The sequence below is a fragment of the Schistocerca gregaria genome, chromosome 3 (genome assembly GCF_023897955.1).
Source record: "Schistocerca gregaria isolate iqSchGreg1 chromosome 3, iqSchGreg1.2, whole genome shotgun sequence".
In the NCBI taxonomy this organism is placed as follows: Eukaryota; Metazoa; Arthropoda; class Insecta; order Orthoptera; family Acrididae; genus Schistocerca; species Schistocerca gregaria.
This window is the reverse complement of record NC_064922.1, coordinates 904,321,389-904,343,645: the sequence shown is the minus strand read 5'-3', so window position 1 is coordinate 904,343,645 and position 22,257 is coordinate 904,321,389. Positions and strand designations below refer to the sequence as shown.

Genomic DNA, 22,257 nt, shown 5'->3' with positions numbered 1-22,257 from the left:
AGTATTGCGCAACATTTATGATGTCAGAGCTAGTTACAGCGGACTGGCTGGCACACAATGGAAAGACCACTGTGAATTTTATACGGCATGAGTAGGCTGCTTCCCTACAGCCTATTTCCTTTATTATCCCTTTAAATGAAGTATTGCAAGTGCCCGAACCAACCTGTCCTGATTTACCACCTTCTACATAATAATGAATTAAGTTACTTCCTGGTGCACTACATGGACCTGTGTCACTCTGTACTTCTAGGTCTCTGGTATGACCCAGTGTTCATTTCCGGTTTGCATCCAAAGCATACAACTGCATGACACTGTACAGTGTGGGTACAATATTTAGTTTTTGTTCCTTTTTCTTTCATCCCACTGAATGGACATTAAATGTTAGGTACATGTGATTGTTGGGCCCTCACTCCTTTTTTTAGTTTCACCTAAAATGCAGTGACTTTGAGCCCTTGCACTATCTGGCCTGACTGTATGTTAAGTATGATACAATAAGTGAGTCACCTTGTTTAATTAGTCTGCTCTTCTGATTTTTCCAAATATCAGATGGGATCAGTAAGTAATGTAAATGTTTGTCTTTCTTAAAGAATTTTTATTTATACATCAACATCAACTTCATCACCTTTAAAGTACTCCTCCTCAGATATGATGCACTTGTGCCAGTGCTTTTTCCAGTCTTTGGAAGCACATCTGGAACTCACTTTTCATTGTAGTGTTCAGCTCCTTTAGTGATTATGTTTTTATCTCATCAGTGATGGCAAAACAACATCCTTTCGTAATTCTCTCCAACCTCAGGAAAAGAAATAAGTTACAGGGGATGATTTCTGGTGAATAAATTGTCTGAGGCAACATAAGGATATTGTTTTTTGCCAAGAAATCGTGAATAATGATTGAGGTGTGAGCAGAAGAATAATCATGATGCAACTTCCATGAGCAGTTTCGCCACAGTTCTGGTTATTTTTTTCAGATTGCTTTGCAATACTGCACAAGCAGTGCATAGCTAACAGATAGTATTCTTTATTGCCCATGTGACCATAAGGCAGAAATTCATTATGTAGTATCCCATTGTAATAGAAGAAAACAGTGAGAAGAACTTCACATCTGATTGAACTTGTCACTTCTTCTTCTTCTCCTTCTCCTTCTTCTTCTTCTTCTTCTTCTCCCTTTTTTTTTCCTTTCTTGTCCGCTCTCTTCAGGCTTTGGTTCTACTCATATACCCATATTTTGTCATCTCTTATGACTTTCGTTAGAAGTTCTTGATCATTATCAACTTCATTCAGCAATTCCTGAGTGATGTTTACGCAACATTGATTTTTGGTCAAAATTAAACAGTTTTGAAAGCAAACATCCCAAAAAATTGCATAGCACAAGCCACACAATATACTAATATAATCAGCAACCTCTCTGATGGTGATTCGGCAATTTTCTAGTTCAATTTTCTTTACTTCTTCTCGATTGTCATCAGTAATTCATGTGCTGGGGCATCTACAGTGGTTGTTGTCTTCGTCTTCTCGATCAGCTTTGAAACGTTTGTAGGATTTGGGTAATGAACACGATGTTCATGATGTTTAATGACTGTCAACGTTACTGATTGACATACACAATATTTATTTATACACATTATATGGACAGATATGACTTAAACACTTGGCGTCTCAGAACACACTGCCCAAAGTCCAGAGATAATGTTTTTGCAGCAACATTCATGGGGATGGAAGTCCATAGTGCTTGTGTCCCCACACATTTATAGGAGTACCTCTTGTAAACACTTGTCTTACTCATAGTAGATTCACCAAAAGCAACAGTCAACATTTTGATTGCAGTGCTGAACTTTATTCCATTTTTTAAGCAAAATGTATTGCAGACTCTTTGATCCATCTTTTTCTAAAGTGAATATTCTCCAAGAACTCCAGTACACATACAGTCTTTTTGACGGTCAACAATAAACTAAATATTAAAACAGCTGAAAGTGCAAACATACATCAGGAAGATGTATACCAACAAGATAAGAAAATAAATGAAAATTGGATGTATAAACCCAGCGAAATTAATATAAATCTGTTACTTTCTGATCACACCTCGTATGTTTCCTCCCTCTTACCCTTCTGTATGTTACAGTTGTTTATACATGTGGAAACATGATTTTAACATCCAAAACTCTTCATGGACTGAATCAATTAATAGTGCAACTGAAGCAGATCTCTTTAAAGTAATTAACTTGAATGATTGTTTGGAATGTGTTACGATTTTTAAGGCTAAGGTTAGGAAGCAACCCAAGAGCACAACTTAAATTGAAACAAACAGCAATCATATTTATAGTCTTGGTTGTCACAAACATTTAACATTGATCAAATCCTTAACCATGCTTTTGTAAATTTGTCAGTCATGACAGACACCGCACCACATGAACAAGCAACATTACATGATTGCTTTCAAATTTCATTCAAATGCCAGACACACTTTTGATTTTTAGTCACTTTTCCTCTCTTATTAACTCTTGCACACTTTCTTCAATAAACTCTCTCTTGCCTATCACTCTACCTTCCACCTTCAAGATCACAGGCTCTCAAATCTCATCCTATTCAGTCCTCAACAATCAGTGTTTCCTTCTCACCCAATGTGGTGAGTGTCCACTGACGGGTGGTTCTGGGCAGACTGTTCTGTAACTCTGCCTACTTTGTAAGCCTGGCTAGTCTGTTTCTTCATTCTTTTTCCTTTCCCTTCAACAGTTGCACTAGCAGAAAGAGTCACTGACACCGAAAGCTTGCACATTTCCATAACTTTTATACATGTTTTCTCCTGACACCATTTAGTGACAAGATTTTTTTTATCTATCCAATTATATAATATTTTCAAAAATTGATTATTTTTATTGGCAGGCCTATATTAGCTCTTGAGGCTGTCAGTTCTTCATATATAACCCCCATGTCTGTCTTTGTCATTGTATTGTGTTATCTTGTTTGTCTGTTTTCAAGCATTTCATCTGTTACACATATTATTGCCATAACCAACATCTTTTCTCATGCCATACTGATTTCCATGATCTTAGATGGGCACACTTTACTTACAAAAGATCTGTGTAGGAAATTACTCAGTACACTCTTTAGTTCCCTCTGAGAAATGACAGCTATTTCTTTATGAATGTTAGTTTTAAGGTCATCTAAAGTGTGTGGATTTGATTTATACACTTTCTCTTTTAATGTGACCCCCCCCCCCTCCCTTCCCCTCTTCACAGAGGTAAAAATTGCAGGGGATTTCGTTGGGGTAATGAGGACCCCATATGTTGTTAGTGTTAACTGTATCTTTGTAAATACATAATGAATTTTCTGTAATGAGAGATTGGCTGTATGTGCCATCACAGAGCCCCTCTGAAAAGTCACAAAATTACATTCTCTCTCAGTTAATTGGACAAAAAATAGCTGCAAAATGTTTTCCACATGTCTCTGACTGTTAATTGTTTCCTGGAAAAAAATAGGGTGAATTATTATGTCAGCACTAATAGTACACCACACTCCTATTTTTTGAGCATACAAGGTGCCTTGTTTATTATGTTAGGCCTTTCAGAACTCCATTAACAGTGACTTTGTGAATTAATGTATCCACTTAGATGGAACCATCACTTTTCCAAAAAGGTAGTTAGTCAAGGGTCAATGCCTCCTATTCGGGGTCCATTCACAAAAATGTAACCATCTTGGAGTGTCACGCAGTTTAAGTTCTGGCACTACAGTTGCTTTATAGAGCTGTAACCTTATTTTATAGCTGTTTGAACAGAGTCACTAGAAATCCATATTTCACTTCTTTTTATTATCTTCCTATAAATCATTTGCATGATTTAGGAATTGTCACGACAAACTTATCATACAAGTACAAGTACTACAAACATAATAATGGAATATCACTTTCAAGGCATCTTTAAAAATAAAAATTTAGACATATAAATTAAAATGTTTGGCAACAATTTTACACACAAATCAAAGTACTCATCTATGTCATAGAAAGGTAATTTTTAAGCTCAGTCTTAAATTTTCCTTCATATATTATTTCCTTCATGTACACTGGCAAAGCATTGTAAAGTTTTATTTCAAAATAACTTACATGCTTTTGGGTTTGTGTTGTCCTTACTCTTCCAACATATAAATTCTTACAACTTCTTGTATTACACTACTGGCCATTAAAATTGCTACACCACGAAGATGATGTGCTACAAACACAAAATTGACCCAACAGGAAGAAGATGCTGTAATATGCAAATGATTGCTTTTCAGAGCATTCACACAAGGTTGGCACTGGTGGTGACACATACAACGTGCTAACATGAGGAAAGTTTCCAACCGATTTCTCATACACAAACAGCAGTTGACCGGCATTGCCTGGTCAAACGTTGTTGTGATGCCTTGTGTAAGGAGGAGAAATGTGTACAATCACGTTTCCGACTTTGATAAAAGATGGATTGTAGCCTGTCGTGATTGCAGTTTATCATATCGTGACATTGGTGCTCGTGTTGCTTGAGATCCATTGGCTGTTAGCAGAATATGGAATCAGTGGGTTCAGGAGGGTAATATGGAACGCCGTGCTGGATCCCAACGGTCTCGTATTACTAACAGTCGAGATGACAGGCACCTTATCTTCATGGCTGTAATGGATCATGGAGCCACGTCTTGATCCCTGAATCAACAGATGGGGACATTTGCAAGACAATAACCATCTGCATGAACAGTTAGACGACATTTGCAGCAGTATGCACTATCAGGTCGGAGACCATGTCTGTGGTTGCCCTTGATGCTGCATCACAGACAGGAGCACCTGCGATGGTGTACCCAATGATGAACCTGGGTGCACGAATGGCAAAACGTCTTTTTTTCAGCTGAATCCAGGTTCTGTTTACAGCATCATGATGGTTGCATCTGTGTTTGGAGACATTGTGGTGAACACACATTGGAAGCGTGTATTCATCATCGCCATGCTGGCGTATCACCCGGCGTGATGGTATGGGGTGCCATTGGTTACACGTCTCAGTCACCTCTTGTTTGCAATGACGGCACTTTGAACAGTAGATGTTACATTTCAGATGTGTTATGACCCATGGCTCTAGCCATCATTAAATCCCTGAGAAGCCCTACATTTCAGCAGGTCAATACTCAACTGCATGTTTCAGGTCCTGTATGGGCCTTTCTGGATACAGAAAATGTTTGACTGCTGCCCTGGCCAGCACATTCTCCAGATTTCTCACCAATTGAAAACATCTGGTCAGTGGTGGCCGAGCAACTGGCTTGTCACAATACGCCAGTCACTACTCTTGATGAACTGTAGTATCGTGTTGAAGCTGCATTGGCAGCTGTACCTGTACACACCATCCAAGCTCTGTTTGACTCAATGCCCAGGCGTATCAAGGCCATTATTACGGTCAGAGGTGGTTGTTCTGGGTACTGATTTCTCAGGATCTATGCACCCAAATTTCATGAAAATGTTGTCACATGTCAGTTCTAGTATAATATATTTTTTTCCAATGAATACCCGTTTATCATCCGCATTTCTTCTTGGTGTAGCAATTTTAATGTCCAGTAGTGTATAATTGTGGCACTCCTCATTTGTACATAGATTTTTCATATATGCTCTTGTACACAGAATACTTTTAAATATATACAGTGATGGTATTGTGAGTATTTGTAGTTGTTTGAGAAGGGGCCTACAATGAGTTCTTGGAGAATTATGTGTTATGATTTGTATAGCTCTTTTCTGAAATTTGAAGATATCTATCGAGCTTGATTTAGTTTTACTGCAGGACATTATGCTATAAGACGTGATGGACTGAAAGTAAGAAAAACAGACTAGTCTAGTACAGTCTGTGCTGCATACTCTATATAATATCCCCAATGCAAAACATGTCAAATTGAACCTGTGGGATAAATACTTGAGATGGTGTTTCCAGCTTACGTTTTGATCAATGTGCATGCTCAAAAACTCAGTGGATTTCACACTCTCTATCAGCTTATCAATTAGTTTTAACTGGAGGTCCATTTCTTGGGTTGCTTCGCCATACTTATTAAGTGTTAACTCATTAGCATTAAACCATTGTTGTATATATTTCAGGACTATGTCAGTTATGATGTTTAATGATTTTTTTATCATCACTTATAATTATGCTCATGTCATCTGTGAACAACATTATTTTGGTAGAAATATTTGGATTTTTATATCATTTATATAAATCGAGAATAATAAGGGACCAAGAACACAGCCCTGTGGGACTCCTATTTCCAATTTCTTTGCATCTGAAATACACTTGATTTTCTTATTTTTATGTTCTGGATGATTTCTACCACCTGAGTTCTATCTTGAAGGTAAGATTCAAACCATTGCCTTACAACTCTCCTTACACCTATTGCCTCCATCTTGTTTAACAGAATTTGTTGATTTACTGCATCAAAAGATTTAGATAGATCTAAATTAATCCCCACTACGCATTTTTTAGTGTTGAGATTCCTGACAATCTCTTCAGATATGCATGGTCCTGTGCTGTGGCCCGAGCCAAAGCCATGTCAATTGCAGTTCAGAAGTTTGCAAGCATCTAAGTAATTTATGAGTCTGGTTTTCATTAATTTCTCTATAATTTTGGAAAATGATTGGAGAAGGGATATTGAACTATAATTTTCTAATTTGTGTGGATCTCCTTTTTTAAACAGAGGTCTAACCTTAGAGATTTTCAACCTCTGAGGAGACACACTTTCACGGAAAGACAAATTGGCAATATACCAGGGGCTTTATAATTTATTGGGCAACTTTATTATTGACACAGGCACTTCATCCACACCCGCAGACATTTTTGATTTTAGACTCTTTATCACCTTTAATATTTCATTATCATTTGTGAGAGTTAACAACATACTACTGTCTACTTTTGGGGTTCTTAATTTCTCATGTTTAGTAAAGTTTTTACTTAATGACACAGGTACACTTAAAAAGTAATTATTTGTGTAAATTGCCAGAGTTTCATCTTTTAATTCAATATTTTCAATGTTTTTGAGTACTATTTTCTGATCTCAGGGGGCCTTACCTATTTCCCTTTTCACAATTTTCCAAGTAGTTCTTGATTTACTACTCAATTTTCTTATTAATTTATCATTACTTAATAATTTTGCTTTTGTAATTACCTTTATATATATTTTTTGTAGTTTCATACATGTTCTTTAAACTTGGGGTCAGTACGTCTTTTCAGTTTATAGTTAAGCATCTTCATGGTCCTGGAGGAATTTCTAATATCTGTTGTGACCCAGGAGTTAGCATGTAAATGCCCATTTGAGTTTGTGTTGACAAGTTTTTTTAGGAAAACACATTTCAAAATTCAACATAAACAGGGAAGAAAAAACATTATATGCAGCATTTGTGCTAGTTTCTAACAGTATTTAGGCCCATGATTGGTTAAATAGCATGTTTATGAAGTCACTGTAACTATTTGTGGAGAAGGTTCTTTTGTACATTTGATATGAACTATTTTTGGTTACAGGTGCTATGGGAAATTTAAGTATGAGTGCATTGTGATCAGGTATTCCTAGGTCAACATTCATTACATCTATATCTATGGAATCTATACTTGTGAAAACATTATCTATGAGACCTTTTGAAGAGTTTGTTACTCTTGTAGGGTTAGTTATATGTGGATGCAAGTTGAATCTCTGCAAAACATTCAGGAACTGATCTCTGGATGCACCTTCAGTCAGTAAGATGACATTAAAATCTCCACTTATAATTATTGTTAATTTGTTTTTGATGTAATTTATTTCTATAAATTTCAGGATCACCACATGGTGATGTAAGTTGAAGCTCTGTAAAACATTCAGGAACTGATCTCTGGATGCACCTTCAGTCAAGAAGGTGACATTAAAATCTCCACTTATAATTACTGTTGATTTTTTATGATGTAATATATTTCTATAAATTTCAGGATCACCACATGGTGATCTGTACACTGACATTATTATTAATTTACTCTTTTACATATTCAGCTGTTTTTCCGCAGCCTCAAAATGTTTTTCTTTGCTCAAAAATTCAGTTACAGCCATATTTTTAACCTTTACTCCAGGTTTTACATAACTGCAAACACTTCTATGTCTTGTTTCCTTCATGCAATAATGACTTACTAATTTGTATGGGGAAATGTAAATATTTTCTAGTTCATAACTCATGCACCAATGTTCTTGAATACAAATAAAATCTATACTAACTTCACTGGCTGCACTCTCAAGTGCTAATATTTTATTTTTAATGCATTGTATATTAAGGCTCATTATTTTTAAATTATTAAAATTAGCTTGAGAGGAGAGTTCGAACTTATGCTTCCCAAAGTTACCAGCTATTCCTTGTTGAGGCTGGTTACCAAAAACCCTTAAGAATTACACATTTCCTGCTCCTTGTATTTCTTACCTCTGGAGGTGCCACCATACTTGTTGTATCTGTTGTTGTAGCTGCTGTTTCAGTAAATGCTGAAGGTGTTTTTGGAGCTGATATTCTGTTGATGTTGGAGATGCTGCCAGTTTTGATGCTGAATCCGTTTTTGTTACTGATGTTCTAGTTGATACTGGAATTTTTGCTGAGACTAAAGCTTCATTTAAAACTGAAACTACAGTTGGTGCTGATATTACTGTGGATGTTGAAGCTGCATATGAAATTGATAAATGATGCTTTGATGATGTTGATTTTTCTTCTGTTGATGATGTCTGAGTGGCATTTTGTACCACTGGTCTTGACTCTGTTCTTTGATTGCTGGACTAGTCACAGATGCTGTGATTGTTTCCGAACCTGCTGGAGAAGGTGGAACATCTGCTGCTGATAATAATAGTTCAGCTGTTTTTGATGATTTTGACACCACTGATGAGTTGGCTGATGTACTGGATGACACTTCAAATTGTTTTACTTCTTCTAATGCCAAAGAATCTTCTGTTGTTACCAATGATTGTGGGACATCACCTCTTCCTATTTCCACTAATGTTGATACTGTAATAAGGTTGTTTTCAGACAGTGTGATAGTGTCTCATAGTACTTTTGACTCTTTAGTATCAATCGATTTTTCAGCACTCATGGCTTCTTTCCCTTTCATGTTTCTGTGAAGTCCGTGCTCTGTAAAATGTTCTCTGCAAACACTATTTATCCTAACATATGTAGCATTAGGATAACCTTGACATATCCCGGCTAAAGGTCTGTTGGCTGTGATAATTTCAGTACTCACACTAGAGTTTTCCATGAGATCATACCTACAAGGGATACTGGCAACAAAAAATTTCACTTCAGGCATTTTACAAATTACTTGCTTTAAAACTGTTGTAGCACATTTAGTTTCATCATGTTACATATTGCTGGCACCTCCAATTATTACACATGTGCTGCCATTCATCACAGATTGCTTACAGCTATTTAAAACTTCAGATAGTGGCACTCCTGGTTTTATTATGCCTGTTACCTTGAATCCTGATTTGTCAGAACTCATAATTTTGGCTATATCTCTTCCATGGCTGTATGCTAGAATAAGAATTTCATGTCTATTTTTAATGTGTGTTTTTTGTTTTCTTTACAAATAGTAGGGCTATTTGTTTTGCTTTGTAAGTGCACTTTAGCATTGATCATTGAAACTGTCCATGTGGATCACAGTACAATTCGATTGTTCTTTCTCATCTGTGTTATTTTCAATCACACTGAACCTATTTTTTAGTTTTAAAGTAAGTTCTGTTGTTTTTGTTTTTCGTCGTGTGCTGCTTATTTGACTGGTATTTGAGAAGTCTTGAAGGCAGGATTTTGAGGAATTTCTCATACTTTCTACCAAGTTTTCAAGTGTTTTAATGTATTATATAGTATAATCAAGTTCTTTCCTAAGTTCATTCTCTATATTCACTTGCAAACCTGCACTGTGCATTTCACTGGCATTGTCCCACCCCTTGCATTCCATACCACAGTCACACTTATTTAGAACTTCCGATCATGAGAAACAATGTGTGTGACACCACTTATGATTGAACACACAAATTCTTAATCCATTTAACACAATTTTATGGCATAGGGTACACTTCACTGATGAAATACGATTACAAATTACAGTGCGATTTGAGACTACATGTATACTTGCTGCTGAGACAGATGCCAAACTGACTTTTAGGAGACTTTTCCAGAGCATATGCCCAGTGTTATCACTTAAGACAAATGCCAGAACGGTTCCTTTGAAAGGACATGGCTGCTTTCCTTCTCCATCCTTCTCTAATTCGAGCTTGTGCTCCATGTCTAATAACCTCACTGTTGATGAGACGTTAAAAGACAGTCTCCTATTCCTCCTCTTCCAACATTATCCAGAGTTTCTTCTCTGAGTACTGTATGTGGTTGCCTTATGTTTCCTGTCAAGTACAGTTCATGTTATGAGGAATTTATTTACCAGTTGGTGAATCATACTCTGATTAGGAACTTGAACATAACAAAATTCTTAGTGAATTATTCTCCTTACTGAATGCACACTACTGCACACACATATGAATCATACAAGAATATTCATTGATAAATATAACACTTTTAATTCACAAATTGAATACTTTTATTCACCATTTCACTTGAAACACTTTCATTTAATACAATGTATTGCATTGCCTAATGAACATGTGCTACCGCTTAAAACAAAAGGCTTGCAGCAGTGGGGAAATATAACCCCCATCACTGCCACTGCCAGGTGGCTGCCCCAGGGAGATGCATTAAGAACTGATCACCCTGTACATGGCCTGTCTGCTGCTGAGCTCTATCTCAATGAGTGCCCAAACCTGTAACATCCTTCCTGCTCACCTTAATCAAATTTACATTTACTAATACCTATTTTGCCTCTCAGGGGCATATACTAGCAGGTCAGAGGCACGCCCATTGGAATGATGATGACTTCTTCCTATGCTAACCTTTTTGTGGGCTGCTTGGAGGTGGCTTTTCTGGGATCCATATGCCTCTGGTTTGGTTTAGATACATTGATATCTTTGTCATATAGAAGTATGGTGAGGCTGACCTGTTAAAATTTTTGTAATCCCTAAACACATTCAGCCAATGAAATTTCACATGATCATATTCTGAACCCCATTCCACTTTCCCTGATGTTGACCTAATCCTCTCTTCAGCTACCCATTTCAGTTCTCATTAAACAGGGGGTGAGAAAAACTCAGGTATTCTTTAAAAACCAGACCAGTGTGTGAAGTTTGGTTTTTATGAGTTTTTGATTTTTCTTTCACATCGACAATTAAATAATTCATTTTAAATTTATTAATCACAAAAAAGTACCATTCTCACAACTACCTCATTAGTACCTCTTTTCCATCCCTGACAGCACTGCATCCATTGACAGAATTTTTTCCACCTGTGGGTTTGTTTGTTCAGAATTAATAAGTAATTCAGAAGAACAAAGACCAAGAAATTAGTGAAAACTATTAATTTTTGCGTTCATCAAAAAATTAGTAAATTGTACCATATACATATTACAATTCTTCAGTAAGTTAAATTTTTTTATCTGCAAGTGTAAATGATATGTAGCTGTGCTTCTTATGTTGAAAGGTAAGTTAAAACCCAATATTAATGAAATAAATCCTTGTGACATAAATATTTGCATTTAATAAATGTGATTGCTCTTTTAAATTTGTGTAAGGCTAAGTATGTAAAATTGCAACATATTTTATGTTAATTAAATTCCCATAATTTTTTGGATTTGTTTTCCCAGGTTGAGTTAAATTACAACAACTCTGCACTAAACCTGTAAACAAAACTTATATTTTTATAGCTGGCATCTTCTCCACACCAAACACTCCCTCCCATACAGCCTTAGCATTTGAGGCAAACTTATTTTTCAGAACCAAACTCTTTACAGCAATACACCACCATTCTTACCTCAGCCTTCATTGGTCATAATTATCCCACCAACCTAATTCAAAAGGAGACTTCTCAGGCAGTTACATGCAGTACTGCTGCTGCTGATCCCCCGAAAAACAACTCAGGAGTATACTTCTTGTCACTCAGTACTACCCTGTCTTGAAGGTATTAATCAACTCATTCAACATGGCTAGACCTCCTAAAAACAAGCCCTGAGATTAGGTCCATTCTGTCTGACATTTTGCCCACCACACCCAGAATAGCTGAACAGCTTTTCATTGCCCCTCCCCCTCTGCACCCCTCCCCTGTCACCCACCCCATTCCCCATCTCTCCTCCATCCACCCTATCTCCGCAGTACCCTGCTCAGACACTATGCTTCTTCTGCACCCATTTCCTTATCCTGTTAGCCCTATCCCTGTGACTGTCCATGCTGCAAGACTTGCCCTATGCATCCCACTACCACTGTATACACCAGCTCCATAAATGACAAACACATATGCGAGGGGAGAGCCATCTGTGAAACAACATGCCATACCAGCTGGTACGTAAACATTATTTGACCTTCTGGATTGGTATTACTACCACCAAGTTATCAGTTAGGCTAAATGGGCATAGACATAGAGTGTATACTGGCAACACACAATATCCTGTTGCAGAACATGCTCTACAATACAGCGGTCATGACTTCGTTGCCTGTTTCACCACATATGCCAACTGGATTCTCCCTCCTGACACTAGGTGGGAACTGGCTTTAAAACATTTCCTTGGTTCTTACAACACATCTAGCCTAAATTTACATAATTTCCTTTGGTGTCAGTATTTATTTTCAGTAGCTACTCATTTTCTTTGCTCCCTTTTTGTTTTCTATATCTTTTATTTTCTGAACTTTCCCCTCCTCTACCCCCTCCTCCACACACCTATCTACCACATAGCTTTCCACCCTTATTAGTTCTTGCATGATGTTTTGTCAGTGATGTCTGTCTTGCTTACTACTCTTATCATACATCTCATCTCTAAGCTCTCAGGTTCTCAAATCTTTTCCGCAACAATCAGTCTTTGCTTTTCATCGTGTCTGCCCCTGACCTATGGTTCTGGACTACTTTTCTGTAACTCAACTCATTTCCTCAACCTCACCAGCACCTTTCCTTCATCCCTCTTCCTTCCTGTTCCACCATTCTGCAAGAAGAAAGAGACATTGGCTCAAAAATCTTGTACGTTTCTGTAACATTCTATGTGCTATCTCCTTGGTGAAAAGAGTTTTTAATCCTTACAATTACATTGTTGTTGTTGTTGTTGTTGTTGTTGTTGTCTTCAGTCCTGAGACTGGTTTGATGCAGCTCTCCATGCTACTCTATCCTGTGCAAGCTTCTTCATCTCCCAGTACTTACTGCAACCTACATCCTTCTGAATCTGCTTAGTGTATTCATCTCCTGGTCTCCCTTTACGATTTTTACCCTCCACACTGCCCTCCAATGCTAAATTTGTGATCCCTTGATGCCTCAAAACATGTCCTACTAACCGATCCCTTCTTCTAGTCAAGTTGATCCACAAACTTCTCTTCTCCCCAATCCTATTCAACACCTCCTCATTAGTTACCTCATCTATCCACCTTATCTTCAGCATTCTTCTGTAGCACCACATTTCGAAAGCTTCTATTCTCTTCTTGTCCAAACTAGTTATCGTCCATGTTTCACTTCCATACATGGCTACATTCCAAACAAATACTTTGAGAAACGACTTCCTGATTCATAAATCTATATTTGATCTTAACAAATTTCTCTTCTTCATAAACGCTTTCCTGGCCATTGCCAGTCTACATTTTATATCCTCTCTACTTTGACCATCATCAGTTATTTTACTTCCTAAATAGCAAAACTCCTTTACTACTTTAAGTGTCTCATTTCCTAATCTAATTCCCTCGATACCACCCGATTTAATTTGAGTACATTCCATTATCCTCGTTTTGCTTTCATTGATGTTCATCTTATATCCTCCTTTCAACACACTGTCCATTCCGTTCAACTGCTCTTCCAAGTCCTTTGCTGTCTCTGACAGAATTACAATGTCATCGGCGAACCGCAAAGTTTTTACTTCTTCTCCAAATTTTTCTTTTGTTTCCTTTACTGCTTGCTCAATATACAGATTGAATAAGATTGGGGAGAGGCTGCAACCCTGTCTCACTCCTTTCCCAACCACTGCTTCCCTTTCATGTCCCTTGACTCTTATAACTGCCATCTGGTTTCCGTACAAATTGTAAGTAGCCTTTTGCTCCCTGTATTTTACCCCTGCCACTTTCAGAATTTGAAAGAGAGTATTCCAGTCAACATTGTCAAAAGCCTTCTCTAAGTCTACAAATGCTAGAAACGTAGGTTTGCCTTTTCTTAATCTTTCTTCTAAGATAAGTCGTAAGGTCAGTATTGCCTCACGTGTTCCAACATTTCTACGGAATCCAAACTGATCCTCCCTGAGGTCCGCATCTACCAGTTTTTCCATTCGTCTGTAAAGAATTCACATTAGTATTTTGCAGCTGTGACTTAGTAAACTGATAGTTCGGTAATTTTCACATCTGTGAGCACCTGCTTTCTTTGGGATTGGAATTATTATATTCTTCTTGAAGTCTGAGGGTATTTCGCCTGTCTCATACATCTTGCTTACCAGCTGGTAGAGTTTTGTCATGACTGGCTCTCCCAAGGCCATCAGTAGTTCTAATGGAATGTTGTCTACACCGGGCACCTTGTTTCGACTACTTTTAAAAATCGGTTATTTTCATTGACATATTGGCACTGAATGTTTGATTTTTAACAAAGACATCAACAAATTTGATTGACTTTTTAAAAGAAATTAAGGTAACAATGGCATTACAGTCAATGGTTACCTATCAATTTTGCAGTCCTTCCTCATTTCTGACTAAGAATTCCTTCTTTCTATGGTGTCAAATGGACATATTCATCTAAATGCAATTTTTGTCAATTATGGTCAATAGATAGCAATCAATGTCATAGTTTTGGCACATGGATAATGAATTGCTGAAATAATCACCAGCATTTGAAGGTGTGATTGTATTCACCATCTCTAACCATAATTCAGTGAGCAAACAATTACAGCAACACTCTGGAATGTTGCAGGGTTTTAAATAACTATTCTAATATTCCAATATTATGAGAAGGAAGTTGTTACTCACCATATAGCGGAGATGCTGAGTCACAGATAGGCACAACAAAAAGACTTTCACAATTAAAGCCTTTTTCCACTGGCCTTCATCAACAGTAGACACACAAAAACACACACACACACACACACACACACACACACACACACACACACACACACACACACACACACACACACACACATATACAGCTCGTACACATGACTGCAGTCTTATTCCATCCTGGATTTTCCATTATTCTTATATTCCTAAATACTAGTAACTTGACTGGAACAAATCATCCAATTTTCGTTGGTGTTGCTATTCAGTAGCTTCGATGCTTTGGTGCTGTGCTGCTTTTACAGGCAGGAAGGCAGCATGCTAGCAGGTCCAGCAGGTCTACCGTTGTGCTAATGATTAAAGATTAACACTAACATACTAGCACGGATGCAAAATACTAACGCAAATTCTTTACAAATGAATGGAAAAACTGGTAGAAGCCGACCTCGGGGAAGATCAGTTTGGATTCCATAGAAATTTTGGAACACGTGGGGCAATACTGACCCTACAACTTATCTTAGAAGCTACATTAACGAAAGGCAAACCTACATTTCTAGCATTTGTAGACTTAGAGAAATCTTTTGACAATATTGACTGGAATAAAAGCAAAAAGCTAAGTGCATTTTTGGTTATGGTGGTGTAGGGGGGGGGGGGGGGGGGTGACGGAAAATAGACACATCTGAAAACAAAAGGAGTAGATACTGAGTGGAAATGCTAAGACTTAAAAAATTAATGTAAATTAAGGGCAGCTGGTTGGTGGAACTAAGGACATGTTGTAATGCCAGTTCCCACTTGTGGTCTTCTCAGAAGCTAATGTCTGGGTAAAGAATCCAGATGGAAGGTATGTGAAACAGGCACTGAGGTCGTGACTGTGTACATACTCTGCAACTGGGTATTGTGTGTTGCCAGCATACACCCTCTGTCTATGTCCATTCATCCTGACTGATAACTTGGTGTAGTTATCCCAATGTAAAAGGCTGAATAGTGTTTACATAACAGCTTGCACATGACGTGTAGTTTCTCAGGTGGTTCTCCCTTCTACAGGGCAGATAAAGGTGATGGGAAGGGGGTGCATAGGGCATGTTTTAAAGTGGGGATGGTCACAAGGGTAGGAGCCATAGGTTAGAGAATTTCTGAGGCATGGGCAGTGCAGTCTGACAAGACTATCCTGACCTGGGGGGCTGAGAAACTTTTCCAAATTCTCCCCATTTCCTAAACCTCACCACTCCTGTATCTTTATCCCTCTTCCTTAGAGCTACTGGCAAATTTCTTCGACCTTTATGAGTGTATGTTCTCCTGCCGTCACTTGGTGAGTAGATTTTTTTTTCCATCCAGTTACATTATACTTTCAAAAATTGGAATCTTATATATTTTATTTTATTTTTTTACTCCCAACCCTTGAATATTTTATGCAAATAAATACAAATAAATTCTGATGATATATATTTCTGATGATAATCTGTGAAAGAAATATGGTGTGGTTTTTTTTTTTTTTTTTTTTTTTTTTTTTTTTTTTTTTTTTTTTTTTTTTTTTTTTTTGAGTACAATGCACAAAGTTCTTAAACAGATATGACCTGTTGATGGTTTAACATTCAGGCACATTTTGTCAATTTTGTCAATGAAACTGTTTGTGAAAACACTGAATTATGATAAGGAACTTTCATGGTTGGACAACTTCCTTCCCTCTCATTTAAAAACAAAACTTATAAAAGTTTGGCCATGTACCAAGAAGATTCTTTTATTAAGCATGACCAAGCAACTGTGTAAAGAGTTTTTACTATTTACAAAATAAACAGAAGTCGGAAATCTTAAAAAAGAATCATACGTAGCTTTGAGATTCATTTGTGATCATATAAATGCCTTAGTTGGAGATGAGAGAAAAATTGATGTCAATAAAATTTGTGCAACTCTTTTTCGATGGGAAGACATCGTAATTGATATTTTAAGATGTAAAAAATACAGAAAAACGCTAAACAAAAAGGAAGACTGAGTTAAGTGAACTTGATGAAAATGAATTTAAAAAGAAAGGAAAACATCTAGTGCATAGTAAGATTACAAAATATGCAGATGAACTTGCTGACTAGGCAGAGAAACAACACTATCTGACTATGTTAACAAAATGACATATTTTGAGGAAGTCTACAAAAGATAACAGAAATGATCAGGAGAAATTAGAAGAAACAAATAATTTCATGACTACAAATTAGCTTCAATACATTGTTTCATGTAGCACATACTTCTATCCTCAAAATAGTTTTATAGAAGTTTTCCAACATTTTTTTCTTTTTGATTTAAATGTTCCTTTGTATGTCATAGCGTTCTTGTGTATTATTTACTCTAATTTTTAAAAATATGTAACACAAAGTTAACCTTTGTTGCATTATTGTTGATCTTTGATTTATATTTTGTGGACATATGTGATGTGATTGAAATATCAAGAGTAGAAAATGTAGATGCACATCTTACATGAATAAAAGTAATGGTGCCTGTTTAATAATTTTTGTGAAGCATTTATGAAATGAACAGAATTCACTATCTTGTAGGATGAAAATTTGACTTATGAAAAGGTTGAAGTGATTACTGCTATTCTAAAATAATAAATTTATAAATGAAGTTACAATATTCATGCATACCATTTTTTTCTCTTTTCTCAGTTTACTTAAAAAAGCTATTTGCGTACATCACATAATGAGTGAAACTTCCTGGCAGATTAAAACTGTGTGCCCAACCGAGACTCGAACTCGAGACCTTTGCCTTTCGCGGGCAAGTGCTCTACCATCTGAGCTACCGAAGCACGACTCATGCCCGGTACTCACAGCTTTACTTCTGCCAGTCTTTCGTCTCCTACCTTCCAAACTTTGCAGGAGAGCTTCTGTAAAGTTTGGAAGGTGGGAGACAAGAGACTGGCAGAAATAAAGCTGTGAGTACCGGGCATGAGTCGTGCTTCGGTAGCTCAGATGGTAGAGCACTTGCTCGCGATAGGCAAAGTTCCCGATTTCGAGTCTCGGTCGGGCACACAGTTTTAATCTGCCAGGAAGTTTCATATCAGCACACACTCCGCTGCAGAGTGAAAATCTCATTCTGGCACATAATGAGTGTTTAGGGTCTATTCTGTCTGCATGTACTAGCAACAATAATTGATTAAAAAAACATAAGCAGCTATTCTGTATTCAAATTTAGGAAACCACTAAATGATATTGTGAATACTATGCATTAAAAATTATTGTGTGTGTGTGTGTGTGTGTGTGTGTGTGTGTGTGTGTGTGTTCAGTCAGCATACATGAGACTACCAAAGTCTTAAGGTCCAACACATATCAGATTTTTAATGTAGGGAAAGACAGATTGAACTAACTGTTTTTTGATCTTAAAGCAAATCAAAATGTAAATAACTTAATTACAGATCACTGAGGGTGCTTTATCTCAATAAAGCAAAACACATCTGATGAAAAAAAAATCATGCATTTTTGTAGTTGCAACGGCAAAACAAAAATATTCTTGTAAAACAACTGCAGACAATATGGCCACACAAATGAAGAATTCAAGCATTCTCTTTATCATCTCTGTTCTAAAACGCATGGCACCACAGTCCCCATGCACAGCAGCTGGCAGGTAGTGCTTCATATCATCCATGGGAGACTGTGTGCAGTGTCATAAAATGTATGTTGGAAGAGCCCAATGAGGGAGTAAAGATCCCATTAAAATGTGTACTAAAGAGGGTTGGCACTGGTGTTTCTCAATGCACAATAAAGAGAATAAAAAATGAGGTGAGAAACATAGCTATAGTTACTTCCAAAGGTTTCTCTGTTCCAAGAAAGGCACAGAAGATGGAAAGAAAATTTTACCAGATACTTTTGATGAACAAGTTGTCAGGAGACTAATACATAATTTCCCCATAGCATATAAACAGTGCCCAACATTAAAGTCACTACTTCCATTAAGATGCAAAAAAACCGCATTTAATAGGGGCGTTTCATCAATATGATCCTCACTACACAAATTAGGCTACAGTTATGTCAGTTTCTGTTTTATTGTTCCCAACTTATTTCTATGTTTAAATGTTTGTATAATTCACATTCTATAACACTTACCAGGTGTAGAAGTCATCAGAAACACAAAGGTGCTAGTTGAACATTTAAATGCACAAAGTAAACATACTGACTTTCTGAAAAAAGCTGAGAAATTTCCATTAAGAGGGAGGTTCATCACATGTGTCAATGAAAGGTATATTCTGGTTCTCATTTAGGAAGGAATAAAAGCACCACTTTTAAAAGGACAACTCCTTGCTGTAGCACGCACAGGTAAAAATCATATATCATGTCGCCATTGTGCAGAATACAATAAATTTATTTGTGTCTTGAGATTAAGTAAATGATTCCACTACAGGAGGAATATCTGATTATATTCCAAATGGACTTTTAACATTCAAGTCAAGGAGTAAAACAGCACATTGGCACAAAGAGACAACTGTTGTGACTTTTTCATGATAATTATGTGAACTATTATGGTACTATTCACTTCAAATGCAGGCGTAAAGCAATATTGCAGTTCAACTGAATTACTGTCATTTTTGTATCAGGTGGCTGGAAAAGAAATCAGTTTTGAAATTTCCCAGGAGCTCCACTATTGTGCTTGATAATGATATTTTGAAATTTTGTATTTGTTGAATTATTGGTTGTAAGTATAAGAAATAAATAATAATAACTTATAACTATACATGGAAATGTGATTGTTTGGCCTATTTTAGCTTTTTTGGAAAATAGGCTGTAATTATGAAGAATAAATAAATAAACAAATAAATAAATAAATATTGGTCATAATGATTTAACCTTTAATGTGATCATTTGCAGGCTAGATAGCTGTAGGATAGATAGGTGTAGTTATGCAAGATATGCTATGAGCAAAGGCCTAGCTATCCTAACTGCAGCTCCCCTGCTGCACAAGGCCATTCACAGTGAAACACCCACCACTACCATTGTCCTATCCCCTACTGTGCTCTCTGTGCAGACATGGCCATGTAATTTTATGCGACCTATAACATCAATAATCTGAAAACTGCGAGTTATGTGTTTACCTGTTTAATATTTTTTGTCACTTCTTTCTGTGGTTCAAAAAACAATAATATATTCCTAGTGAAATACCTGTGATCAACCACCAACCCAAACATTTAATAATCAGATACCTATACTGTCACCACCTGGACTCATAATTTGATAACACACTCTCATGTTGAAAAGTAAACACTACATGGATAATAATTACCCATAAACTGAGGCAAATTTTCATGCTTACTCCTTCCATGGTATGCAAAAATTAAAGAGTTTTATTTTTGTTGCCTATCAAGGATTATCTCACTAGCTAAATTAACTCCTTGTATATTTTGGTAATGAGTAATAATAAAATAATGTGTTGCTCTAGCCTTCTACTTCATAGCTGTGTATTTTACAATCCTTGAAAGTTACGTATTCTGTATTTCCTTTTTTCACAGGATACAGAGGAATACAAGAAATGCATATAAATCAGATGCAAACATGTCACAGCTCTCAACAAAACTTTCCTCTAAATCAAAATGCATGGAACTACACAGATGGAAGATTTGAATGTAATGAATGTGGTAAGGTGTACCAGAGGAAAAACTCACTTTACAACCATGTGAAATATGAATGTGGGAAAGAAGCCAGATTCAAGTGTCCTTACTGTCCTCAGCGATCAAAACTCAAAGGAAATCTGCAAAAACATATCAAACACAAACATATGGGCTTCATGTAACTCAGTCCATGTGTCTGTCTGCTCAGAACCCTGAAAAAGTGAAACAAAACAACAAAAGCAAGGAGACTGTAGTCATTTTCAGAGTCTACTATTTCCTCCTTCACAGATAATATTTTAATCCATATTATCATAAGGTGGAATACTGACATAATGTGAAAGGGCTCTATTGCAGCACTGATTGCATTTAAAAACTGTATTTTGTGCTGCCTGGCTATAAAAAATCTCTGTAAATATTCTAATAAACTTAGAAGAGAAGCTGAATATACTATATTTTTCTATTTTAAACTTATAGTTATGATGAAAAGTGCATCATGCCATCTAACTAGATATTCTAAATGTCTTAATAATAATTTATGATAAAGTTATTTTCATCTGTACGTTTTTTATTTTTGTGTTATAGCGATAACAAAAAGGGATCATTTGTAACTGACTAAAAATTATGTTAAAATTCTGATAAAATTGGAAAAGAAAGATGTACCTTCTGCATTCAACAAACAAGTACAAAAAGGTTTCATTTTGCATACAAGGAATGAATATAACTGGATTGCCTTTTAGAAATTTTTGAACTACTGTGAACATGTCAATAAAATTCTTCTGGGTTAGAGACCGCATTGTCATTTATAAAATTCCAACATTTCGGCATCTGTTGCAAGACGCCTTCCTCAGGGTGTGTTGCTTAGCAGACGCCGAAACGTTGGAATTTTATAAATGACAATGCGGTCTCTAACCCAGAAGAATTTTATTGACATTGACAACGGCCGCGGAAGCCTACGGTTACATTTACTGTGAACATCATAGGATATATGTTGTTTTTGTTTGCTGCTGCTGTCATATTACCCTGTATGTAAAGTAGTGATGAATGATGATTTGTCTGCAATAATGGGAAACTTCCTTGTTTTTGATGAATCTATACATCAAACTGTGCACCCTTTCTATCCCTTATCCCTCTATGCTTGAACTATGTTGGTACAAGGCTGTCTCACAACAAATTGACATTGGATTGTTGAACCCTAATCTGTCCCCCTTTTTTCCTACAATTTCTACATCTATTGACATTGTCTGAGTTTGTTGTTAACCTATAACATATTATTGTCATATTACTGTGGGGCTGCTAGTTCTCCCATAAGAAAATTATTTTCTACATTTTGAGATGTTGCAAACTGTTAACCTTCTTAATGGTTTTAAGCAAAATGCTTTTTGAATAATATTTGTATCATGAATATTATGATATAGAAGAGACTAATATTTGTTTGGTTATGATAAGAAACAATATGAAGCAACAAGTATCACCAATTATGTTTTTTCAATTATTATAAAAATTTTGAGAAAGGTGCTATGGACTCTCTGTTCATTATTAATAATGAATACTAAAGAAGAACTTTCATTCTGAACCAAGTAGTGTGGATTT

At 36.4% G+C, this 22,257-nt stretch overlaps 2 protein-coding genes across 15 annotated transcripts in view; both read left to right on the top strand.

The window, feature by feature from the left end:
• The window catches only part of LOC126355227 (longitudinals lacking protein, isoforms A/B/D/L), a 718,131-nt gene that overhangs the window by 288,692 nt on the left and 407,182 nt on the right, over positions 1-22,257 (top strand). The window contains exon 5 of one of the 14 annotated variants that reach the window (XM_050005497.1): positions 20,569-21,105. The exons of the other annotated variants lie outside the window; for them this stretch is intronic. Within the exon in view, the coding sequence (XP_049861454.1) occupies positions 20,569-20,849 (281 nt within the window). The 3' untranslated portion in view covers positions 20,850-21,105. Of the gene's footprint in view, positions 1-20,568; positions 21,106-22,257 lie in introns of those variants that run through there. 14 annotated transcript variants of the gene reach the window in all.
• LOC126355229 (uncharacterized) overlaps positions 1-22,257 on the top strand; it is a 283,576-nt gene that overhangs the window by 256,509 nt on the left and 4,810 nt on the right. The window lies entirely within an intron of this gene.